The 27,879-nt window shown below is 39.8% G+C and overlaps 1 protein-coding gene across 4 annotated transcripts in view; it reads right to left on the reverse strand.

Moving 5' to 3' along the window:
• PTPRQ (protein tyrosine phosphatase receptor type Q) overlaps positions 1-27,879 on the reverse strand; it is a 429,454-nt gene that overhangs the window by 178,588 nt on the left and 222,987 nt on the right. For all 4 annotated transcript variants that reach the window (XM_077471954.1, XM_077471952.1, XM_077471951.1 and 1 more), the window contains 4 exons: positions 26,275-26,376; positions 21,997-22,117; positions 12,441-12,601; positions 10,492-10,637 (listed from right to left, as the gene is read on the reverse strand). In XM_077471954.1, coding sequence (XP_077328080.1) covers positions 10,492-10,637; positions 12,441-12,601; positions 21,997-22,117; positions 26,275-26,376 — 530 coding nt within the window. The remainder of the gene's footprint in view (positions 1-10,491; positions 10,638-12,440; positions 12,602-21,996; positions 22,118-26,274; positions 26,377-27,879) is intronic.

Genomic DNA, 27,879 nt, shown 5'->3' on the forward strand with positions numbered 1-27,879 from the left:
AGAGTGGGCATGGTGGGCAGTAGCTATACAGTATATAAATAGTGTAAGCATGGGTCATTGAATAAAAGGCAACAGGAAAGGAGAGAATGATTAGAGAGTGTGCTTATCACCCCATTATTAATAGGACCTTTTTTCATACTTTCAGTCAGTTATGATGACTGCCATGCTTTTCCATGGAGGTATATCTTTAGATTCTAACATTCAAACTCCTTTCAACTTTGAAAAATGCATTCTGTTTAGACATATTTAGAGTATTTAAAAGAAACAATGCTTTTTATGAAGGAAAAAGCATCAGGCTCAGTTTCATGCTGGTCCCTACAGATGCCTATGCTTACCTTTACAGTGGTCCCACACACTTCCTTTGCTGGGGAAGTAAAGTGATAAAATCTGTACTTGTGGGTGTAGGGGAACCATGTCATTCACGCCTCTCTTTCCCACATAACAACATAGGTGCTTACCGATTTATTTTTATTTTTTTTAATTATAGATTAATGACATATAAAATAGGTGAAGATATTGATACAGGGATTAAACTTGCGTTTACAAGGGAAGTTGATCAGAAAGTTGATGATATGGGGCAGGGATATGCAATTAGCGGACCTCCAGATGTTGTAATATCCCTGATATAGGGGATTCAATCAATAAAAAATTTAAAAAACACAAAAAACTAACTGTGAAACACTTAAATAGAAAATGGGATATATCTTCCCTGTAATCTTATATAGAGAACAAAATTATTCCCAGGGGAATAAGGGAAAAAGTAATACCCGCTGAACATCTTCACAATTCCAGGTTCTTAGAAAAATGGAAAGCCCAGTACATTAGTCATGGCATTGAAATCATGTGACTTATAGTTGAAGAAGAAAAATTACAACTTGTTGAATTATCAGACCAAGTAGCTGAAAGTACCAAAGCACCAGATCCTTTCAAAGATAAATTAGAATTTATAAAATATAATGATCTCCTGAAAAAAGAAATAGAAAAAAATTGATTTAACTAAAGTGAGAGGAAGAAGTAGATCTAGTAAATGTAAACAACGACAGGGAGGATCTCTCTCATCAGATAGCGACAACGATAGCAATAGGAAAAAAGTAAGTTTTTTAGACAAGAAAGCCTCTCGGGAGAAGGGGAAAAAATCAAAATACCAAAAAAGTGAAACATACAAAGAAATGTCCAAAGCCATACCAAAACACAGGCAAGAACCAACAGATGCACACACAGTCAGAAAGATTAAATAGAGAAATAATCAGTGATCTACACCAAGAACAAGATCTAAAAATGATTAACCTTTCAAAATTTACTCTAAATCAAAAATACATTAAATTACTTCAAAAAGGTCTTTTTCGTTTTCACAGTTAAATAATATGGATGAATTTGAGGTCTTTAAAGACATTAGCCTCTTTCTCAGAAAATTACTTCTCAGAGCGATGCTTGAACAGCAACAAATAAAACCAAATTCTGCTTAAAATGAAAGGGAAAAGCAATCCTTACAGGAACTAATTGAATTATTGGATGAAAATGAGAGCGAAGACCTTGTTGAAGAAAATATAGGAACGATAACTAATTCCTGGAAAAGGAAAATGGAACTAAAAATTAGATCTAACCCTGGTTTGGGAAAGGCCTCAAATAAACTGGCCTCATTCATCTTATTAGCAGCAAAAAGAGCTATTCCTGCATGCTGGTTATCCACCTCTCCCCCAACCCAGACTCAACTGTTACAAGTTATTAATGATATCCGTAGAGTGGAGTATATGACAGCCATGATGGAGGATGCCGTTGATAGATTTGATAAGATATTGAAACCCTGGGATCATTCTATATATAGCTCCTCTCATTGATATTACTTTAGATAATCTATAGTAGCATCCTACAGTTAAATGGAGGCTTCATACCCAGATCACCTCGAAATCCAACTAGGGTTTCTCAATGATCCCTCTTATTCCATTTCCCCTCCCCCGCTTTTCTCTCACCCTCTTGATGATGGAGACAGTCTTTCATTGTAAGGTAGCGTTTTCTGCTGGATGATCAACCATTACAGATATATATTGCCCTGGTGTTTATTTCCTCTTATTTTTATTTCCTTTTTTTTTCTTATTATTTTATTTTATTTTTATCTTATTATTTCTGTTTATGTGTCAAATTTCCTTTCAAACCTACATTCTCTCATTTGATGTTTCTAAAATACTGTGTGATATGTACCATTATGTTATTTCTTTCACTTTGATAAAAATACAATTTATAAAAAAAATTAGATCTAAAAGGATGCCAAATATTAATGAAAATAAGTTGAATGAATGAATGAATGAATAACTTGTATAGCGCTACATATGCAAACTAAATCTCCTTAAGTTGATAAGTGTATTTTTGGAATTAGTCCAAGCAGATCTTAAATCTTTTAACTGGCAGATAAATAATCAAAACAATCTAGACAAAGACAAAATAAAGGCCCTTGATCAATTACGTAATGCTAAAAATGTCACAATCAAGAGAAGCGATAAAGGAGGAAATGTTGTTTTGCTTAACAATAGTGACTACGAGAGGGAAGTATTCAGACAGCTACATGATCAAGACACCTATCAGAAACTACCGGCAGTCCTTTCTATGAACTGGTAACTGAATTAAATTACCGATTACTATGAGCCTTTGAGGCAAATCTATTGTCCAAAAAGGAATATGAATTCCCGAAGGTGGATATATTTAACATATCCACCTTCTACATTATACCAAAGGTACATAAGAACCCAACTAGACCACCAGAAAGGCCCATAGTATCGGCTGACAATGGCCCATTGGAACATATCGGTAGATACCTGGACAACATGATCAAAGAAATGGTAACTACCCTACCATTCTTTGTACAAGATACTCGAGATGTTCTAAATAGGATTGAGAAGATTGTGGTTCCAGAGGGAGCAATATTGGTCAGGGTGGATGTGGAAACATTGTACACATCCATCCCAAACAACTGGGGTATACGTATAAGTAGTAGGGTATAAGTAGTGGCACACTTCCTGAGAATACATTACCCGGAAATGGAAACTCAAAATTTGTTTTTACTAGAACTACTAAGTTTTCTGTTGAATAACAACTACTTCCAATTCCTTGGAACAAATCAATAGATTTATGAAACCTCTATGGGAGCCCCATGGGCCCCAGCATATGCATGCTTACACCTGGGGCTCTGGGAAAAGATGGATGTCTATCCGTCATCAGTGTACCTTGGCCATGTACTACAGTGGCTGAGGTACATCGACGATATCTTAATTGTCTAGAAGGTGACAGAGACCCGACTAAAGGAATTTATTGAAAATTTTAACATCAATAACAAAAACACCAAATTGACATTTACTTTTGATACCAAGAAAAAAATTTTTTTTTACATAAATGTTGCGATCAAGGGAAATCTTCTTGTTACATGAACATTTAAGAAGGAACCAGCAGTGAATACGTTGCTTCATGCAAAGAGTCACCACCCAAGCCCCCTAAAAAAACAGTATCCCAATAGGTCAGTTTCTTCAAATTAGAAGAAACTGTACCGACATTGACCAATTTCAGAAGGAAGCTACACAAATGTATAAGCGCTTTAGAGAAAGAGCATACTCTCATAAAGTTCTAAGAGCTAAAAAAAAGCACTTAAAACCGATAGAGAAACCACATTAGCACATACAAAATTCAGATATAAAAGTAAAAGACAAAAAACTCCAACCAATACCAGATTTATAATGAAATTTGAAAAACAATGGGAAAATATATTATCAACCCTGCAAAGACACTGGCATATCCTCACTGCTAATCCCACACAAATAGTGGGACCTAAACTGATATCTTACGTCGCTTCTTCAGGAGGCCACTAGGGGCAAGCGCGCATACACTGCTCACCTGCTGCTCGCCCCCGGAGCCAATGTGAGTGCACGATCGCTCGTGACACAGCGAGAATCAGGATCTCTGTGTGTAACCACAGAGATCCTGGTTCTCTGAGGGGAGAAGAGACAGATTGTCTGTTCATAAGAAGTATGAACAGCGATCTGTCATCACCCCTAGTCAGTCCCATCCCCCCTTCAGTTAGAACACACACTAGGGAACACAGTTAACCCCTTTATCGCCCCCTAGTGTTAACCCCCATTTTTACAGTAATCAATGCATTTTTATAGCACTGATCGCTGTATAAGTGCCAATGGGCCAAAAAATGTGTAAAAATTGTTTAATGTGTCTGCCATAATGTTGCATCCATGATAAAAATCACAGATCGCCGCCATTACGTGTAAAAAAATAAATAAAAATACTATAAATCTATCCCCTATTTTGTAGACTCTATAACTTCTGCGCAAACCAATCAATACACGCTTATTGCGATTTTTATTAACAAAAAATATGTAGAAGAATACATATGGGCCTAAAGTGAGAAATAATTAGCTTTTTTTTAAAAAATGGGGATATTTATTATACCAGAAAGTACAAAATATATATTTTTTCAAAATTGTCTCTCTTTTTTTGTTTATAGCGCAAAAAATAAAAACTGCAGAGGCAATCAAATACCACCAAAAGAAAGCTCTATTTGTGGAAAAAAAAGGACGTCAATTTTGTTTGGGTACAACATCACACGACATGCAATGGATAATTAAATCGTCGCAGTGCCGAATCACAAAAAATGGCCTGGCCATTCAGAAGCCAAATCTTCAGGGACTGAAGCAGTTAATTTACATGATAGAATGCCTTTGTAAAAAAGTTTACATAGGGAAAACAAAGCGTCAACTGAGAATACGCATCAGTGAACACCTAAGGGACATACAAAGACCCCTAAATAAGGACACCAGAGACAAAGAGAAAGAAAAAGATTAGGAAAAGGAGAACCCATTGGCACAACATTTCAAAGATTATCATGCAGGAAAAACAGATGGACTAAAAGTGAAAGGAATCTTCGTACTAAATCTACCCCTTAGACAGGGTGATTTTGATAAAATTCTGTTACGTAAAGAGAAATATTGGATATACAATTTAAATAGTTTAACACCGAAGGGCTTTAACATTGAATGTAATTTGAAAATATTGCTCGATGATTGACTCCTCAAATCAATAATACATATATCCTTAAGTCCTTTCCATCAAAAAACAATAATAAAAATTAAAAACAAAATAAAACAACTTCCCTAAGCATTTATCTCTGAATGATCTATTCTCTCCCTTTTCCCCCCTCTCCTTCTCCCTCCCCCTTACCCTTATTTTCTTCCCCTCCCTCCCCTCTCCCTTCCCCCCTTGTATTTCCTTATTTTTAAAGGGAACATTATAATAGATTCAACTAGCTCAATAGAAAGAAATTGCAGGGTATGATGAAATATGTAGACTAACCACTAGTGGGCACTATACATACATCGCTATTACTGCTGGTTTGAAATTAACCATTAGTCTTTTTAAATTTAAAAGATATTATGTCAATTAACACTAATGGGAGCCTAATCAACTTTATACTTGAATAATATAAAAGGACTATCTGCATAATCCCTCCCCATTCTGAAGAAGTCCACTGATTGGTGGACGAAATGCGTCAATCAAGTGACGTCATCATGTCATTCAATCCGGACTTGGAACCCATGTGCACTTAAGCCGATCAACAGCCAGTTGGATTTTGACAATAGCCGGCCGGCTCTCCATCTGGCATAAAGAAATACATTGGCATCAGAAAGAGAAACCCATGCTAATAGTGCTACTTGCAGCATAAATATCCGCAATGCTTTTCCTGACTGACCAACATTCCAGTATTCAACCAACTGAAATAAATATCAGTTATTTGGACTAGCTGAAGCACTCGAGGAGAAGTTGAACAGTGAGTAACTATTCAGTGGAAAACAGCCTGTAAACCTTTTACAAACACTGAGCTTCTATCTGCATTTGCTGTCATTGCTTGTTAATATAAGCACGAAGACTGTCGCTAAAGTATCCTGTATATCGATACCTTCGATACTAACAGCAATTTTTTCATAAGGAAATTGTTTGATTGAGTGAAGGGAACTTTCTGTGGATGTAACTTTATGAAGCTAAAGATTTACCATTTCCCTGTTACACTCCTGCAATCAACTTCAAGGCTTTCTAGAACATCCTGTGTTGTTCATGCTCACAACTAAACACACCGGATTACTATGGATTTGTGTTTATATAACCATAAATTGCAGCTCTACTAGAGCACACGGTAACAACACTGTGTGATTATATACAGACATACTATTTGCCTATGAATATCCACTTCGCATCCAGGCCAATTCTGAAATTTTTCTCCTACATGTCAAATTCATAATTTTTTTGCTAGAAAATTACATAGAACCCCCAAACATTATATATGTTTTTTAGCAAAGACCCTAGAGAATACAATGGCGGTCGTTGCAACTTTTTATCTTGCACGGTATTTGCGCAGCAATTTTTTGAACACGTTTTTTTCAGAAAAAAAAAACAGTTTCATGCTTTAAAAAAAAAAACAGTAAAGTAAATAATGTGAAAGAGGAAGATACGCTGAGTAAATAGACACCCAACATGTCACACTTAAAAATTGCACACGCTCGTGGAATGGCGCCAAACGTTGGTATTTAAAAATCCCCATAGGTGACGCTTTACATTTTTTTTACTGGTTACATGTTTTGGGTTACAGAGGAGATCTAGGACTAGAATTATTGCTCTCCCTCTAACGTTCGCGCTGATACTTCACATGTGTGGTTTGAACACCGTTTACGTATGCGTTCGATTCTGCGTACGAGCTCACGGGGACAGAGGCGCTTTAATTTTTTTATTTTTTATTGTTAATTTTATTTTTATTTTTTTAGTTTGACACTTTAAAAAAAATAATAATAATTTGATTACTTTTATTCCTATTACAAGGAATGTAAACATCCTTTGTAATAGGAATATGGCAAGATCAGACCTATTTACAGTGACATATGGGGTCAATAAGACCCCATATCTCACCTCTAGGCTGGGAAGCCTAAAATAAATTAATAAAAACGATCCTGGCTTCCCAGCCATAACGGCGCCATTAATTTGAATGCAGAGGCCGGGAGTGACGTCATAACATCGCGCCCGGCCTCCGAACGATCATAGAGACTCCGGGGATGATCTGATCCACTGGAAATCTCTGTATCAACAGCGGATCCTGTGACCAACTCACCGATGGAAGCGGTGTGTCGGTACAAGCCCTGGAGGGCAGCGGGAGGGGGGTGTCCCCTCCCGCTGCGCCCGTAAGAATGATCAAGCAGCGGAACAGCCGCTATGATCATTCTTATGGTGCAGGGAATCGCCGGGTGAAAATGCCGATATCTGAATGATGTCTGTGGCCTCAGGCATCATTCAGATATACCACCACAAAGCCCACGACATCATATGACGTAGTATGGGCGCCAAGTGGATATACTTTCCTAGTAAATGGAGAGTTGCCTCCATTCACTTATAATGGCACATCATCTCAACTAGAACTTTGATTTCTAGATAGAATTCTAATTCATCTGTGAAGCAACCTTTGGGGCTTTTTCACTCCCCATAGTTTTAGTGACTCCATCAGAGTCTGATTATTTACCATCATTAGCCCGGGACATATCTTTTTATATTCAGTGAAAAAAAAATGTTTTACCTGATTATTTTAGAAAATTAAACAGAATTAAACCAGCCACCGCATTTGGTTACCAGTGCCTACCTTTTTGACAGTGTGCTTCTATCACTGTCTCCCTCTACTTTTTGCTTAAATTATCTCAGGCACACCCTACAGGTGATTCAGTGAATTCTTTACCCCTCAAACTAATGGCTCATACCGTTTCTCTCTTCTTTTTTTTTCTGCTTACCGATTTGTCCCTCAGACACTAATTGCTGTCACATCGGTGGTAGAAAAGAGTACTCAGCTACTGTATAGACATTATAAGATCTTATTTGTGACTTGAAGCTTACACAGGGTTTCTTCCTGTCACTCAAAAGGAAGGTATGTAGAAGTATGGCTCAGGATGTCATGTCCTTAAAGAAAACCTTTACTTAGAAAATAGGTTAGTTGTCACTATTGTTTTTGACAATGCTAGGTGCCTGGTTGTTACACTGATCTGCAGGCTGCAATCATTTTCAAAATCACTGATTTAAAGTGGAAGTCCAGTCAAAACCTTACCGAGCTTAAACCTGCTTCCACCCACATTCTAAGCCATATACTAACTACCCTGCAGAGAAAAGATGTGTATACTTACCTCTGGTTCAGTCATGTGATCATCTCCCTGCAGCAGCTTCAGCTTCAGGGGAGAGGAGGGACAGCAGATAACAGATGTCCCATAGTAAAGCTATGAGTGATGCCACCACCCAGGTTCTGCAGCCATTGTCACTGCTCTCTCTTCTCCCCTGAAGCTGCCGCTGGGGAGATCATGTGACTGGACCAGAGGGCCCTTATATTAGATAGGTATAAACTTTACAGAGCAGTTATTATAGGGATTAAAGATAGGGTGGAAGCAGGTTTAAGCTTAGTTTTTGATTGGACTTCCACTTTAAAACAAATATGTAGTGAAGGATTGTTGACTTTCTTCTTGCTTCACTAGCTGCATTCTTGTTCTAGATCAGTAATGCAGAAAAAAATGAAGCCAGAGACAGCGAGGCAACTATCTTTATAAGATGTACATGGCAACTTTTAAGCAACAAATTTTCTTTAATTTTGCATTTTGTATAATGCTTTTGTATAATGCTCACACATACGTTTATTTACAAGGGGTGACCTCTTTTAGGTGAGGTTATTTCAAGTGATAATGTAATTTCAAAAATGTATTTAAATTTTTTTCACATCTGCAGCTTCCATTACAGTGGTAATAAACACAACTTAGTGACTAGTACCTACAGGTAAGCCTTTAATTAAGCATACCTATAGGTGCAAGGAATATCAATGAAATGTGAACCTTTTAGGAGATATACACTGTTATTGTGGTGCAAACTTACATATTACGCCCTTAACTTGCAGTGCACGGGGGGGTTCACAGACTTTATTATCGATTTAAATTGATAACTGTTGATACTGTTATTAGGGTCTTTGTTCAAGGATTTCCTTATATACAATGACAATTCCCTGTACCTGACTTCCAATTACACTAATATATTGTTACCCTATCACATAAACGTCTGACAGGAACTATTAGCAACCATGTTAATGGTCAAAGTGCAGGCATGTTCTGTCATTGTCACCATCATGAAGCTCAGCCCTGAGAAATGACATGCAGTCGACACTATACAGTACGGTAGGTAATACTCAAGTTGGCTAAGGTACCCAAACATAGTGAGTAGTGGGAACGTTCACCAATTTTGTAAATAGTGATGTCATATTTTACAACAGAGTATAATGCTCTGATGCACTAAAATATGATAATGTTTGGATCTTTTCTATACTGGAAACTTTCCATGTACATGTCCAATATAAAACAGGGCATTCCCGACAGGTACATTTGGCTGAATGGAACCTAATTAGCATGTTCCTTTTATCCACTGCAGCATTTGTTACTACTTTTGCTTTGGAAAGGATTGCACCCTGATTGCTATTTGCACACTTTTAATGAGCTCACTTTGTTACAGGGTTTGCAGCATTTTCTCACATTCATAAAACTAGTTTGGGAAGGATGTGTACACAGGCCTATATGCCTGTTTGTGGCCAGATGGTCAGCTAAGGTGCTTTGCCTTTCTGGCAAGACATTTGTTCTATTATACAGATTTATAACAGCTTATAAATCTAGGTTATTTCTACCTTGTGATACATCTTTGTGATACATTTGAGCTAAAGGTAATTTAGTACCAATATTTTACAACCCTTTCTCATTTGCTAACTCACATCTTTCATAATTAGCAAACAATGTAATAATGTATAGGTCCTCCTGGCAAAAAAGCAATGGACAATTAATAATAATATTATTGCTATTGTTGGTTTTTACAGTTTTTATTGGCTTCAGCGTCTCCTTTGAAAAGATTTCACCTTGCTTCATGTTGCCACCGGGGCAAGAAACCTCACCAATCAGTTTAGAGACAACAATGAACTACCAATTTGTCTATCCAAATGTAAAGTAGGTTTTGGCTAGAGTTTTACTCCATTTCTACCCTTATCCCTTTTTTCAGGTTTTTCAGAAGCATAACTATACGTCATGTTACAGAGCAATATTACCACTCATGGAGCATAAATGAGGATACTAATGACTTTGATGATCAGATCTAGCTACACACACCTTATGTAATACACAAAGACCTGCTTAGCAACCTACCTCTATTTCAACAACAAAGCTAGCAGCTTACTTTATCAGGAATATTAATGTTATTTCATTTGCAAAGGGGCAAGAAAACATAGGTAAAATTAGTGGTGGAAAAAATATCGTCTAGTAAGCATAAATCCTGCTCCAAAAGTAATTGCAATCAATCAAAGCATGTTTAAAGATCAAGCTTGTACTTAATAATCAATAAAAACGATAAGATATGTATGAAAACAAAATTATATTAGGTATACTAAATCCTTACCCTGATGTATGTTTGGGAAGAATTCTGGTAATATAAAGAATAATACTGTATAACTCCATTTGGTTTTATGGGTGCACTCCAGAAAATCATAACTGAAGAGGAGCTAATGTTTTTGTACGACAAATTTCTTGGTGGGTCACTTGGAACTAAAAGGGAAAAAAAAAGATCTTGAAGAATTTTATATACATGATTTAAATATTTTATCTGTTTCCATTGTACTTGCCGACCGGCTCCTGTACATATACGTCAGCACTTTGAAGATGGATATCTCGGTAACGGCAGCAGGGGGTGTCTATAGTATGCCTGTAAAGGGGCACATGTTTCCTGTGTTTAGAACAGTCTGACAGCAAAATTACATTTCTAAAGGAAAAAAAAAGTAATTTAAAACTATTCGCGGCTATAATGAATTGTTGGTCTGCAATACAAATAAAAGTTCATTAATAAAAACGGCATGGGGATTTCCACACAGGGGAACCCCGAACCAAAATTAAAAAAAAAATGTTGAGGGCATGTGGCCTGGTACGGTTCAGGAGGGGGGCGCTCTCTTGTCCTCCCTCTTTTCCTGCGGCCTGTCAGGTTGTGTGCTCGGATAAGGGTCTGGTATGGATTTTTGAGGGGACCCCACGCCATTTTTTATAAAATTTTGGTGCGGCGTTCCCCTTAAAATCCATACCAGACCTCAACGGTCTGGTATGGATTTTGAGGGGGATCCCCTCACCCCATTTTTTTAAAGCTTTGGTGCGGGGTTCCCCTTAATATCCATAATTTAAGGGGACCCCACACATTTTTGCTTTTAAATTTTGGTTCGGGGTTCCCCTGTGGGGAAATCCCGATGCCGTTTTTATCAATGAACTTTTATGTGTATTGCGGACCGACAATTCATTGTAGCCACGAGTAGTTTTAAATTACTTTTTTTTCCTTTTAGAAATGTAATTTTGCTGCCAGACTGTTCTAAACACTGTAAACATGCGCCCCTTTACAGGCATACTATAGACACTCCCCAGGTAGGAAATTTAAAGGAATATTACACTTTTATTGTTTCACTTTAAGCATTATTAAAATCCCTGCTCCAGAAAAAACTGCAGTTTTTAAAACATTTTTGCATTGATGCATGTCCCCTGGGGCAGGACCCAGGTCCCCAAACTGTTTTTATGACAATATCATGCATATAAGCCTTCAAAATTAGCACTTTTTATTATTCATGTTCATGTCCCATAGACTTTAACGGTGTTTGCGTGTTCGAAACAAATTTTTTGCCTGTTCGCATGTTCTGGTGCAAACTGGACGGGGGGGGGGGTGTTCGGCTCATCCCTAATCCCTATAGACTTGTATGGGAATGCAAAACACTTTGAAGTGAACAAAATGCCTGTCAGCCCCTGTCCCTAGTATTACTGGTCAACTTATTTAATATCACCTATGGTCAAGAACAGGGGTGTCAAACTCAATTTCATTGTGGGATGCATTAGCATTATGGTTGCCCCCAAAGAGGTGGTTGTATCTGTAAGACTATATAAATGCATCTACTCTTTATCATATGAAATAATTGCCTCTGCATTTGATTATTATTGGTTTTAGTGATTAATTAAGATTTAAGCTGTGAAGGGCAAGTGCAGACCAGCACAGAGCCATCAAATGTCAAGAACCCCCTAACTCTCCCTTGCATCACAGTGCACCCCCCTTAAGCTGGAAGTAGAGCTGGGAAGCAGAAAGTGCAAGATCTGGAGAAGGACCAGAGGAGAGCTGGAGTCAGCTACTGAAGTCTGCTGAATGCTGAGACCAGGGGAGGTGGAGACGAGGGGGTGCTGCAGCTGCACAAAGAGGTGCAGGATCTGTAGGAGGAGTTCTGTCCTTCTGTCCTCCTCTCTCTACATTTATTTGATACAAATGATGAAAAATATTTTACAGCAGGAAAATAATTTAGTGTTTACAGAATTCTACATTTTCCATACCTCCTTCTAAAGTTTTGAATTTTAAAATATCACTTCTAACATTTCCATCTCCAAATCGAGTGCTAGAGGTGACATATGCACTGTATTCATGATTGCTCTCCAGGTCTTGAAATTTCACAGAGGTTTCTTCAACATTGATAGTTTTATTAGACATTTCATCCCTAAAAAAAAGAGAAAAATTGGATCTTTTACTCCAAAACTACAGGTTTAACATGTATAGAAAATAGACATTTAAAGTGATTGTAAAGTCTTATTCTTTTTTCTATAAAAATAACAAACATGTTATACTTGCCTGCTCTCTGCAGTGGATTTGCACAGAGCAGCCTGGATCCTCCTCTTCTCAGGTCCCTCTTCTATGCACCTGGACCTTTATTCTGTCAAGTGCTCCCACAGCAAGCAGGTGTTATAGGGGCACCGGAGCCGTGTCACAGCTCCCTGCATCCATTCAGATACAGAGCTGTGGGCTGGCCCCACTCCTTCTCACTCCTAATTGGCTGGCTGACTTTGATTGACAGCAGTGGGAGCCAATGGCACCGGTGCTGTGTCTTAGCCAATCAGGAGGGAGAATTTCGGACAGCCGAGACACTCGTGGACATCGCTGGACAGAGATGAGGCTCGGTTAAGTAATAGGGGGAACTGGGGTGACTACTGCACACAGAAGGCTTTTTTATCTTAAAGCATAGAAAGCATTAAGATAAAATTAACCTTCTGACTTTACAGCCCCTTAAACCACTTACGGAACGGAAAGAGTTACCCACTTCCTAACCAGGCAATTTTTTGTGAATTGGCACTGCGTCACTTTTAATGATAATTGCATGGTCTTGCAACACTGTACCCAAACAAAATTTATGTCCTTTTTTCCCCACAAATGGAGCTTCTTTTGGTGGTATTTGATCACCTCTGTGAGTTAAATTTTTTGCGGTATAAAAGAAAAAAGAGCGACAATTTTGAAAGAAAAAACAATATTTTTTACTTTTTGCTATAATAAATATCCAAAAAAATCTAAAAAAACGAATTCTTCATCAGTTTATGTATTCTTCTACATATTTTTGGTAAAAAAAATGCAAATAAGTATATATTGATTGGTTTGTGTAAAAGTTATAGCGTCTACAAAATAGGGAATAGATTTATGTAATTTGTATTATTATTATTATTATTTTTTTTTTACTAGTAATGGGGGCAATCAGTCATTTTCATTGCGGCAAACATATAGGACACCTAACTCACATTTTTGACACTTTTTTGGGAAACAGTGACATTATTACAGTAATCAGTGCTAAAAATATGCACTGTTATTGTACTAGTGACACTGGCAGAGAACGGGTTAACATTAGTGGCGATCAAGAGGTTAAATGTGTTCCCTCACTGTGTGTTCTAACTGTATGGGAGACTGTGCGACTGGGGAAACACACAGATCCGTCTTCCTGCTTAGGAGAAAGGCAGAATTTGTGTGATCTCCCCTGTCGGAATGGAGATTTGCCTTGTTTACACAGGCAGATCCCCGTTCTGTCACTGCGGGAACGATGGCTCCCCCGCTGACCAATGGGAGCGCCCACAGAAGCGGGCCCCCTTGCTGCAGTATAATGACTAGACATGTGCACCGTCAATAAATTTGTTTTGTTTTGTTTAGTTTCATACGAAAATGTATTTGTATTGTAATGTAATTTGTGTCCGAGATTCAATTCGGATTCATACGAAATACGAATTTTCATTAGATTCGTAAACTTTTCGTAAAATAACAAAAGTTCGTCATTGTGTCATATCATTATGAGGGGCTCCCACCATCCCTGTGCTGTGCTGACTTCCTGGGTTTTTAACCTTTAGGTTTGTTAACTTTTCATAAAATAATGAATGTTCGTTATGATGAATTTATTATTATGAGGGGCTCCCACCATCCCTGTGCTGTGATGACTTCCTCTGATTGGTGAACAAAACAACAGTCACGTTTCTGTTGTAACGGAATTTGGATCCAAAATTCCGAAATTCGTTAAGGAAATTTTGTATTTCGTATAAAATTTTTAAGCATATAAATTCCTATAGGGTTCTCAACATCCCTGTGCTGAGTTCCCAGGTCTGTACACCTGCTGTGTGTCCATTATGAGGGGTTCCCACCATCCCTGTGCTGAGTTCCCAGGTCTGAGTGTACACCCACTGTGCCCATTATGAGGGGCTCCCACCATCCCTTTGCTGACTTCCTGAGGTTTTAACTTTTAGGTTCGTTAACTTTTCATAACAATTGTGAATTTTTGTTATGAATTTGGATCCGAAATTTGTAAACGAAATTTCGTATTTCGTACAGAATTCGTATGCATAAAAATTCGTATTTCTGATTCATACAAATGTACGAATTTTCGATTGCTACAAAACTAATCGCACATGTCTAATAATGACGGCGGCTGGTCGGCAAGAGGTTAAAGTGTATTTCCACTTTTGCAATCAAATTTGAAATAACCACAGCATATGTTTGTTATGTGTTTCCAATTACCCAGCATACCTAAAAAAAATTTAAAAAAAATATATGTTACCTTTTTGATTGTTCACTTTCGATAGATTTTTATTGAAGTATTTCAGAATACAAGTCATAATATAAGGAAACAGGTAGATACACATAATGCACTGCTAGTCAGTAGGGCTAAAACCACCAAAAACATAATTCTAATCATAAGCATAACAAAAGTCTGTAAATAATAGTCAGCACAGTAAGCCAGTGATATAAAAGTAATTCATAGCTAACTAGTGAAGGTTTTGGCAGCTGATACAACACTGACCAGGAAGTATTGCTAAATCGAGGTGGATAATGAGGTCTGTTTCAAGATAGAAGGAATCTCTGAGCAAAGAGACATAAGGTGTTGAAGGAAAGTGGAACAAAAAAGGTAAGACGGGGGGCATCCAAGACACCCAAGGCAAAGCTTTGAAACTCTGTGCCTTTAGAGAATCTTAACTTGCTATGGGCATTGATGAAAGCGCCTACTGCAGGCATGCCCAAAGTCCGGCCCGCGGGCCGTGATTGGCCCGCTGGCCGTACTTTGGACATGCCTGCAGTAGGCGCTTTCATCAATGCCCATCAATGCCCATAGCAAGTTAAGACTCTCTAAAGGCACAGAGTTTCAAAGCTTTGCCTTGGGTGTCTTGGATGCCCCCCCATCTTACCTTTTTTGTTCCACTTTCCTTCAACACCTTATGTCCGGTTTTGAACAGCCCGCCTGGTAATCTAAACATATATATCTTTTGTGGCCCCCAACGATCTCCCAGTGCCAGGGCCACAAAAGATATATAGTCTGGCTGCATTGGAGATAGGAGGCTGTATGAGCGCCATGCACACAGGAGTATTTCCTGTTTACACAGCAGCCTCTATAATAGGAAGTCCCATCTCCGCCATTGGATGACTGTTCTGTCCATCAAAGGAGGTGGGACTTTCTCTTAAAGAGGCCGCTGTGTAAACAGGAGATTCTCCTGTTCTTTGGCGCTTGTCCAGCCCCCTCCATGTCCCCTCCAAGGCTGCACTGATGGCAATGGTAAGTACATTCCTGGCTAATGGCGGCTGCATTCCTGGCTAATAGTGAGTGAAATCCTGGCTAATGGTGGCTGCATTCCTGGCAATAGTGAGTGAAATCCTGGCAATGGTGGCTGCATTCCTGGCAATAGTGAATGAAATCCTGGCAATGGTGGCTGCATTCCTGGCAATAGTGAGTGAAATCCTGGCAATGGTGGCTGCATTCCTGGCTAATGGTGGCTGCATTCCTGGCTAATGGTGGCTGCATTCCTGGCAATAGTGAGTGAAATCCTGGCAATGGTGGCTGCATTCCTGGCTAATAGTGAGTGAAATCCTGGCTAATGGTGGCTGCATTCCTGGCTAATAGTGAGTGAAATCCTGGCTAATGGTGGCTGCATTCCTGGCAATAGTGAGTGAAATCCTGGCAATGGCGGCTGCATTCCTGGCTAATAGTGAGTAAAATCCTGGCAATGGTGGCTGCATTCCTGGCAATAGTGAGTGAAATCCTGGCAATGGTGGCTGCATTCCTGGCTAATGGTGGCTGCATTCCTGGCTAATGGTGGCTGCATTCTTGGCTAATGTTGGCTGCATTCCTGGCTAATGGTGGCTGCATTCCTGGCAATAGTGAGTGAAATCCTGGCAATGGTGGCTGCATTCCTGGCTAATAGTGAGTGAAATCCTGGCTAATGGTGGATGCATTCCTGGCAATAGTGAGTGAAATCCTGGCAATGGTGAGTGCATTCCTGGCAATAGTGAGTGAAATCCTGGCAATGGTGGCTGCATTCCTGGCTAATGTTGGCTGCATTCCTGGCTAATGGTGGGTGCATTCCTGGCAATGGTGGGGGCTGCATTCCGAGAAATGGTGGGCGCGCAGATGGGCACTGACCCTTATTTTGCTTCACAGTTTTTTATTTAAAATTTTAAGGTTTTTTCCTGAAACTTCCCTCTTATTCGCCAATAAATACGATATATCCAAATAACACGCCCAAGCTCATCTCTTCAACACACTTAGACCTAATTTTAATGTTTCAAAGAATGTCAGGCAAAATGGTCGGCCCTCGTGCATGTTCACTTCATCAAATCTGGCCCTCTTTGAAAAAAGTTTGGACACCCCTGGCCTACTGTATCCATGTAGTCCATAACTTAAGGAATTTCTTATGTGTGTTTAAAAGAACACTAGTGAGTTTTTTTTTTTTTATGAAAAAAGTGTTCACACATCGGTGGATGCAAAATGAACAAACTGCTGCTTCCTTGCTTTTGCAAAACTCTGTTTTGCCACAATCATTACAAAGGTTGCTAATTTGAATTGAGACTCAGTGAGATCTTGGGATTTATGTTGCAGCAGGACATGCCAAGATTGTCTAGGAAAAGGGCAGTTAAACAGTCTGCAAACCTTGAGAACCTTGGCACAGAACCTTGCTCGCATTGGGACAAGTCTACCATTTACAATGTCTTTATAAGACACCTCCTAAGGTTGAAAAGCCATAAAAGCACATTTTGGGAAAAGAAGGATGAAGATGTGCTAATGGGGATGGGACCATGTCCCATCTCTTAACGGTTTTGAATGAAGATTTAATTGTGTTAATTGTGTTTATATTAATAGAACAGGAGGCTATTGTATACCAAATTTATAGCCATTGTTCTTAGTATTTAGTGCACTGAACCCCTTTTTCCCACTTGGAAACATAAGCGAGAGTTGCGTGACTATTAGAGTTATTTCATTGTGAATTGATTTCTATTGATATCGATTTGGGTGAGAGAGGCGTATCATAGCATATAAGTTGAAAAAGTGAAAGTTGGCTTCTGAGGTCCTTGTTGGAGATTAAAGTGGTAAGACAGTGTTTTATTTGCAGGAAGCAAAAAAGCTCAGAAAATGTGGCCTGATATTTTTCTCTACTTTTTGCCCAGGTGTAAGGGGTACGACCATTGATAAAAGAGTGTAGTGAAAATTATAGAGATGCCATCAAGGTAAAGCACTGGGGGATTCAAGTCCCAGGGAACCAGGGATGAGCAAACAGTTCGGCCCAAGCATGAATTCAGGCCAAACATTTGCCTGTTTGGCCATTCGCCGAACACCCGAATTTGCAGGGTGTTCACCGGGTGTTTTCCCTGGTGAACACCCTGCAATGCACTGAGCGCTGTACAGTGCATTTTGTTCCCTGATTGGGCAAAGCGGGTGATACCGTCCTTGGCTATAAAAAAGCTGTCAACGCAAAAAAAAACTGCAAATGTGGGGACCCCTTCCATGGAGGCAGTGTTTTTCCATTTTTCAGGGATTTTGTTCAGGTTTTTTTCAACTGTCTCCTGTCATTTTTACTTTTTTTGACACTTTTTTGGTGAATGGGTAGGGGTACCAGGATCTGGCATCTTTCCAAATTCCAATAAGCCCCCCATCTGCAGACCCCCACAACCACCAGACAAGGGTTATGGAGATGAGGCCCTTGTCCCCATCAACACAGGGATGTTCTCTCCCTATGTTGAGGGAATGTGGCCTGGTACGGTTCAAGAGGGAGGGTGCTCTCTCATCCCTACCAGGTTTGCGTGCTCAAATAAGGTTCTGGTATGGATTTTGGGGGACCCCCACGCCATTTTTTTATTTTGGTGCAAGGTTCCCCTTAAAATTCATACCAGACCTAAAGGGTATGGTATCGATTTTGGGGGGGACCCCCACACCATTTTTTATTTTGATGCAAGGTTCCCCTAATATCCATACAAAACTTGAAAGGCCTGGTAATGGACTGGGGGGGAACCCACGCCATTTTTTTAAATTATTTTTTTTATGTATATTGCCGGGATCCCACAATACATTGTAATTTTAATTTTAATTTTTTCCTTTAGAAATATCATTTTGCTTCGGGACTGTTATGAACATGGGAAAGATGCGCCACTTTACCGTCAGACCAAGGGGACCCCCCAAGCAATATATATAAAGGAATATTTAATTTTTATTGTTTCACTTAAAGTATTATTAAAATCACTGCTCCTGAAAAAACTTCAGTTTTTAAAACTGTTTTTATGGCAATAACTTGCATATAAGCCTTTAACATGAGCACTTTTGATTTTTCATATTTGTGTCTTGTAGACTTTAAGGATGTTCGCACAAATTGTTTGCCTGTTCACTTGTTCATGTTCATCTGCTTCAAACCAAATTGGGGGGTGTTTGGCTCATCCCTAGTGCTCACCCATCTAATGTTTGGCTTTAGTTAACAATGGCTGCTGAAGTTGTGGTTTCTTCTGCTTTTCTTCTATCACTTTTCCTCCCTCAGCCTAATGTAGCCTGTATAATTAAATGCTCACATTTGTTCCACTCCCAAGTACATCACTGTGCAGCCCTATTCAGCCTTTACACCCAAAATATCCTAGCCAAGTCCTCTGCCTAATTTGCACTGTTATCAGGCAGCCCCATTCCTATGGATAACTCTGTACTCTGCTGGATACCTTAGGGCTACCATGAGTATGAATCATTTATGGGATTCAATGGAGGAATTAATCATTATACTCATGCAGGCTCGTTTATCAAAGATTTGTACTTGCCCATTGGCTTTACTTATTTATCCAAATTATCTCAGTCTGAAACGTCAACCTGCATCACGGGGTCAAAGGTTACTTGAAGTTCACAGTTCTTGTGAACTGTATGATTGCATGAACTTGTGTGTACTTCTTCCAACCTGAACAGCGGGGTTGATTTACTAAAACTAGAGAGTGAAAAATCTGGTGCAGCTGTGCACGATAGCCAAAGATCGTCTAACTTCAGCTTGTTCAATTAAGCTTTGACAATAAAACCTGGAAGCTGATTGATTTCTATGCAGAGCTGCACCAGATTTTGTACTCTCCAGCTTTATTAATCCCAGTGTGTGAGGTAAGTCAGTTTATAGGACAGCAATTCTCAGATCTCAAGTGACCTCTGTCTCCCTGATACAAGCTGAAATGTCAGGCTTAAGGCTGGGTTCACACTGGTATGACACAAAAGTCGTACCACTTTAGATCCGACTTTGTCCTGCGACTTGAAGTCCGACATGTGTCCGACTTCAATGAACAGGGATCCCACTTTGATCCCCGACAATACCAGGCACTGTGTCTGGTATGAATCTTTAGGGGGAGCTCCAGCCAAATAAAAAAATAAACAGCATGGGTGACCCTCCAAGGGCATACCAGGCCCTTCGGTCTGTTCCGGATTTTAAGGGGAACCCCCACATCAAAAAAAAAAAACAGCGTGCGGTTACCCCTAAAATCCATAACAAACCCTTATCCGAGCATGCAGCCCGGCAGGTCAGGAAAAAGGAGGGGATCAGTGAGCGGCCCTCCTCCTGAACTGTACCAGGCCACATGAACTCCACATGGCCCCTCCACCTCAAAGCACCTTCTCCCCATGTTAATGAGAACAAGGACCTCTTCCTGACAACCTTGGCCATTGGTTTCGGGATCTGCAAGCACACAGATGTTGACTCAACACTCTCCCGCTCTAATGCTGGGTGCGCGGTGTGCCACTACTTATATTGGCATAGGGCGGGGTCACCGAAAGCCCGCCCCTTATGGCATCACCTCCCCGGCATGCCCCAGTCTGTGACATCATAAGGGGTGGGGCCTCCGGGTGATATCACCCGGTGACACAGCTCCATGCCAACATAAGTAGGGGCATACTGCACACCCAGCATTGGAGCGGTAGAGAGTGTTGTGTCAACATTGGAAGAAGAACAGAGGCAGAAGACAGCAGAGAAGACCCAGCAAAAGAGCAAGAAGACCCAGCAAAAGAGCGAGAAGACCCGAGAGAGGCAGAAGACAGTGGTCAGAGGGAGACGAACAAGAGAGAGCTAGAAGACATCAGCAGAGAAGACCCAGAGAGGGGAGAAGAACCGACAGAGGCAGAAGACATCAACGGAGGAGGCAGAACAGCTGGAGAGGGAAGAAGAGATCGGAAGAGACGCCGGAGCTGCCTTAATAAATTACTTTAAAAACATGTGTAATGTGTTTTATTTGTGACACTTTTTTTAGGTGAACGGGTAGGGGTACAATGTAGTGCTTCCTTATTAAAGGGGGCTTCTAGATTCCGATAAACTGCCAGGGTTGACGGGAAGAGGCCCTTGTCCCCATCAACATTGGGGTGGGGTGCTTTGCTATAGCACCCACCCATGTTGAGGGCATGCAGCCTGGTACAGTTCAGGAGGGGGAGCTCGTCCCCACCCCCTTTTCTGACTTGCCGAGATGTGTGCTCAGATAAGGGTCTGGTATGGATTTTGGGGGGACCCCCGTGCCATTTTTTTGGCATGGGGATTCCCCGTAAAATCCATACCAGACCAAAGGGCCTGGTATGCTCTTGGAGCCGGAACCCATGCTGGTTTTTATTTAAAATTTCACCCCTTCAAGATCATCAGAGCACAAGTTGCTTGCCAAAGTCGGATCAGTTAAGATGGCGATCCGACTTTGATCCGATTTCAGTGATATTCAATGGGCTGAAGTAGGATCAAAGTTGGACCAAAGTAGTGCAGGGAGCATTTTCAAAGTCAGACTAACTTGTGTCGGACCAGTTAGGACGACTCCCATAGGGAAATATTGATTTTCACACGTCATGTAACATGAGCTCCCAATGTCGGAGCGTTTGTCATACCAGTGTGAACCCAGCCTAAACCCAGTGTGTAAAGCTATTCAAGGCAAATATAAACTTTTGTTATGTAATCTTGTACAATAATAGTACTAATTTCAGGCAAATTTTAAGGAATTACATTACTTTTCTTTTTGAGGGGAGCTCTGGACCAGATTTTATGCGTTACTTACATATTTTTTTAACACATTAGGAACTAAATGACTACAGATATTTGACTTTATTTACTAATTATAAAGCTTGTGTTATTTTTGATGAACATAAAGATAATTACTTTCAGGCAGCTACTGCTGGTCATTTGCATGGACAATTCACTTTGGCAAACCGAAGCAAGGAATTAACATTTATAGAGCCCAATTGTAGCTTTAGATTGTTAAATGAGGTTCAGTATGATTTTATTTTAGGAAGCATGGAGACAGCACTGATTATTGTAAGTGAATACATTTTAGTTTTGGATCTCTTACCAGATATAAACTGTGTAGAAGAGTATAATTCCATTTGGCTCCAGAGGTGGTTGCCATGATAACTTCACAATTATACTGGACATCTCTTTTATACCAAGAAAACGTGGTGGAGTTGATGGAGCTGTAAGCAGAAAAAAAAGAAGCATGTAAATCAATCAAAAATGATTTACATAATCCATTCACTGAAATTGCACTTTAAAAACCAACGAGGAACAGGTATTTCCACTCCATCGGCTCCAATAACATTGTGTTACTTTCTTGGCTACAAAAATGAAGGACAATTTTTCATGGTGGTATTAACACATCTGTTTCTGTGATTCAATGGAAAGAACGATTTCATGAGAACACAGATCAGTATGCATACCACAGTGATTTGCTTAATATATTATACGAATTCTGCGCTGTAATATTTTTTTCCAATAAAAGCAAAAATCAGCTTTATAGGTGTGAATGCATGTAAAAATAAAGTTATTTGCAACACAACTCCTCTGGGGGAAGAAAGCTGGAAATAATTATTTCGGCCTTCAAGAGGTGGGAAAATTCCTGCTGGGCATAACATTGGTAGATCATAAAAATATGGGATTGCTTGCAAGGCTTAAAGTGTTCCATGGTACACAACATATAACACACACTGACGCCACATTAATAAAACAGGAAATAATGCATATGTCATGTGAATTCCTATCACGCCGGACATGCAGTTATTCTGCAGCATGCAAATTTGAAAAAATACTGAAACTTGATCAACTTCTGATGTCAAATATCTAATTCCAACTTTGAATTGTAAGCAATTCCCTTCTTTTAAATGTGTTCCATTAAATAAAAATAAGATTAGTTATATTTCCCATGTCAGGCTGCAGGAGCCATTAAAAGAATTTGTTTAACAATTACAGCTAAAATAATTACTTATTCCCTTTACACTGCTGTTAATTAAAATTACTTTGCAACTGCCTGCAAGTATGAAAAACATGACTAGTTTATGAACCTTGAGGAGCAGACCAATTTGTGAGGCCTTAAAGTGGTTGTAAGGGGAAAAGGTTCTTTACCTTAATTTATTCTTTTTTAAGGTAAAAAAATCTTCTGTGATTAGCGCCCCCAAATACTTACCTGAGCCTGATCTCAATCCAGAGCTGTGCCGAAAAGCAGCAGCACTGCTCTCTCTCTCATTCCTCTCAGGACATGGAGGCAGCAACGAGAGCCATTGGCTCCTGTTACTGTCAATCAAATCCTGTGAGGAAGGAGTGGGGGGGGGCTGAGCGACAGATTGAGTCTGCACAAGTGCCCCCATAGCAAGCGGCTCGCTATCGGGGCATTTGTAAGGGAGGAGGAGCCAGATGTACTGGGGGGACCCCAGAAAAGGAAGTTTGGGGCTGCTCTGTACAAATCAATTGCACAGAACAGGTAAGTATAACATGTTTATTATTTAAAAAATAACAATCAAACCTTAACATTCACTATAATAGCCAATCAGTGCCTCTGCTTCATACAAAACCCATCCCTTGCTGTAGCCATGCTTAAAAGTTCTACAAAAGATGTGGATTAGTGGGGAGGCCTGAAAGAAGGGAGCTGCAGAAGGTAGAGGAGAAAAAAATTGATTGTTGGATTTACATCCAATTTAGGCCTTACACTGATCACACCTTCATACTCATGCATAACAATAACCATTGCAGTTTACAGAGCACTGAAATATGACAACTTTGCACTGGAATGATTTGTACAAAGCAGTTTGGTAACAGATTAAAGCTTAAAAAAACTTCTTATTTAGCAGTAAATTGTCTGCCTGATTCATGACTGTACAGACTGTAGTTAAGACCATACTAATGTTTAAGAAAAAAAATTAACCAAGAAATTGCATACCAGTAAGCCTTATTTCTGTTATGTGTATGTAGGGATCTGATGCCCTCTACTGTAAGTGGTGGAGCTGTGTTAGTTTTTTTATGTAAATTATTTCCTGTCTCTATGGGACTGGGTTAAAAATCCCAGAAGGAGGAAATAAGAAGAGAGAGAGGAACTGAGCTACATGACCTTACACAGACAGTAGCTGTTTCTGTTTTTATATTTCACCCAGACCAGAAGCAAAGACTATTATGCAAATATGTCCTTGTTCTCATAGTTTAACTGCAGCTGTCCATAGTTTCTTGAGTGTGTATCTGAACCCTTGTGATAAAAAGAGTTGCTCTGCTCAGTTGTTATTATATCATATGCACAGTGCCAGATAGCTAGGTCTGTGTTATTGTGTTTAGTGGTCACCTTCCAGTATACTAGTAGATTAAACTATTTACTGCAATAAAGTTTTTATGCAGCTTCTGCTATTTTAGGTAACTTCTTAGGTAACTTTCTGGTCTGGTGTTCTATAGCTAGTTTTAGAACAGACCTCAATAACCAGCATAGGCTAGAGCCAAGTTAGGCAGTCACTTCTGGTAGACACAACACTTTGTCCCAAGCACTGACCCTGTGGAAAGCCACTCTGTATAATTCTCAAAGACTAATCAGGTGCAGCTGTCTGAAAATGTCAACAAGAACATAGCTGAAAAACCAAAAGAGAAACAGCACTCAATGATTCAGTATACTGTTAAATGGACCATCAATATAAAGCAAGGTGAGCCAGATGTAAAAGCTGGATAGTCAATGGCTTTTGTAAGCTTGGTCATACATAAATAAAAGTCATTAAAACCTGTACAGTGTACCATGCAGGTGTTGGTGAGTATAGATGGGTTAACCTTCACTAGGTGCGGTGCTGGGGGTAGACGGGGTATCACGTAGCTAGGTGTTGTGTAACGATGTGCCACAGACACAGCTGTGCTGGAGCCTGGCCGGAGTCCATTGGCACTCTCAGATAATTTCACCTTGGCTACGGAGGTGGAAATTCAGGACCAGGGAGGAACGCCACTAAAACCAGCGTGGAACGCAAACAGCATTGCCGTGATGATGCGCTTCGCACGCATGAGCTTTCTCAAGTCGCAGATTGATCCCCTGTTCTCATTGTTTAACTGTCCATAGCTTCTTGAGTGTGTATCTGAATCCTTGTGACAGAAAGAGTTGCTCTGTCCTGTTGTTATTATATCACATGCACAGTGCTATATAGCTAGATCTGTGTTATAGTGTCTAGAGGTCACCTTCCAGTATACTAGTAGATGAAATTGTTTATTGCAATAAAGTTTTTATGCAGCTTCTGCTATTTTAGGTAACTCTGTCCCTTCTGGTCTGGTGTTCTATAGAAAGTTTTAGCTCAGGCCTCAATTATCAGCATAGGCCGACAGTCACTTCTGGCAGACAGAGATTTAGTTGCATGACAGATTAGATGCTACTGGTGCAGAGTAGATAAGCTGACTTTGAGTTCCAATGCACCACAACATTTTCTGTTAGCGAAAAGCTGCAATACAGGCTGGTTGGAAAATGACTGGAGGGTCTCCTCATCACCACAGATCTTATCTTTTAGGTCTATGACAACATTGTGATAATCCTAAGGAGCCCCTGCAACTGAACTTACCTGCAACATTCATCCTAAAGTATCTGCATTAATACCTACAGTATATTTTTAACTGGGAATATGTGCATATTTCCACCCGGATTGTTGGGCCCTTTGCTGATAATGCCTGTTTGTACATTGATTGTATAGACTAATATTAATCTTTTCTTATATAAAGCTTGTATTTTTTACTATTGTGCATCTATATACTTATTATCGATCACAATTATCTCTGAGACTCCTTTCACACTGCCGAACCCATAGCGTCGGCAGTAAAACACCGCTATTTTTAGCGGCGTTTTACCGTCAGATTTGCAGAGCATTTTGGCCGCTAGAGGGGCGCTTTTACCTCCCACTAACAGCCGAGAAAGGGTTAAAACTGCCCACAATATGCTGCAATGGCGGCATTTTGCCGGCGGTATTGCAGCGCTGCCCCATTGATTTCAAAGGGGAGCAGCGGTAGAGGAGCGGTAAACACACTGCTCCTTCACCGCTTCAAAGAAGCTGCTGGTAGGACTTTTCCTGACGCTCTGTCAGCGCACTGCTCCGGTGTGAAAGCCCTTGGGGCTTTCACACTGGAATGAATGTTGCAGCAGTTTGAGGGCGGATTGCAGGCGCTATTTCTAACTCTATAGCGCCTGCAAAATGCCCTCAGTGTGAAAGGGCTCTGAATGTTATCTTATACATAGGGCTCAGAACACGGTTATTGCAGACCACTCAAACTAATGTTAAATTGATCTTATAGCTGCATAACTGAGTGCTATAGACTATTCAATAATGAAAGGTCACAAAGACTGTTACCCTCTTACCATCTTCCTCTGTGGTAATGCTTTGTGGCTCACTGTGTACACCTTCCCCCTTTACAGTGCTAGCAGACACTTTCAGGATATAACTGGTATATTTGCGCAAACCTAAAAAGCAAAAAAATGAACTCAATGTTAACACTTTTATATGGCAATATTTATAAACATCAGTACATTAAAATTCATACAGTGTATTTTCCCTTGTCAAAATTTCCTTTGACACTGGATAAATCTAATAAGCTAGAATTTTTCCAGGACAAATGTTTCTAGGAAGTTTTTCAGGAAATCTTGTTAAAAATCTGGAATGTCCTTTCATTATTAGCTGAAGTGTTCTCCATTGTATTCATGGTATTGAAGAGGGTTAAATGCATTTTCTATTTGAATTAAAAATGTTATGAAAACCCTAACCCTTCCCCCCTTTCCTGCTTCAGAATGAACTAGACTCATGCACCAGACATACTGGCAGGTATCACCATAGAATGGGAGTGGTGAGCATGCAGTACCCTGCTATGTTGATACTAGTGAACATGGCCTTCAGCATTGGGGATGAGCATTGAGAGATTTTCCCCCAAAACAAGAGCCCCCCCTAAAGCCCCCTAACCTGATGCTGATGGACACCTGGCTCTTAAGCACCCCATGTGCACAGGAGGATGTGCTGGTGAGAGTGAGGGTCTCATGTACCACCTACCTACCCCCTTATTGGGAGGGGGGCAAGTGGGTGGTTGTCTACCCAATACCTCAGACCCGTAACCAGTTTATTAGTGTGTATGGCAGTAAAATAAATAAAAACACATGTAACATGTATGTCTCCCACAGTGCACTACATGTGACAGTGGATAAGAAGAAAGGGTAGCACAGTATCCCACTTCCTCATTGCTCAAGCCTTGGTATTTAGTGCCTAGGAAATTCAGGGGACGTGGTTGACAAAGATATTTCTGTCCATAGTTGAACTTTTTCTAAACATCCTTAATGATGTTAGTGTGAGAAGAATCACTGTGATTAATGTAAAGGTGAAAAATCGAACCTTGATTGAAAAATGGGCGAATAGCGGCCACGTTTCTAGTCAAATCAATAATATATACACCCCTATGTGTATGTAGCATTTCCCACATCTTTCTTAGGAGATGTCTACTTTAAACAGAAATGTATGTTATTTACTGTACAGAAACAAGAACTTTGCCACTTCTAGAAGATGATCCTCATTTTCACTTATACACTTCTCAGATACATCAGCCAATGGACATCTAGCAATGTCACCCTTGAACTGCCATAGAGCCAAAATCTCAGTAGCAAATATCAGGTTTTAACAGGATCAGTAGAATCCCTCAAATTTATTAGTGCTTCCATTTAGGTTGCAAAAATATGTGCTTATTGTGTCATGAATTGTACCTTGCACAGACATTTTTGAAACCCCACATCACACAAATATTAGTTAGTTTGATAAAATATAATTATCAGTATCTAGGATTTCTGATTATTAACGTATCTAAGCACTAATGCCTCACATTGAGTTTAACATAATTTTCTATCATTTTTAAGAATAAATTATGGAATATTATGTGTCAAAACAAGTTTTTATCTACAGTATATCCTGTGGCTCTTTTACAGCTG

Source organism: Lithobates pipiens, unplaced genomic scaffold, assembly GCF_037356315.1.
Source record: "Lithobates pipiens isolate NorthernLeopardFrog02 unplaced genomic scaffold, aLitPip1_a1.2 Scaffold_8, whole genome shotgun sequence".
Taxonomy (NCBI): Eukaryota; Metazoa; Chordata; class Amphibia; order Anura; family Ranidae; genus Lithobates; species Lithobates pipiens.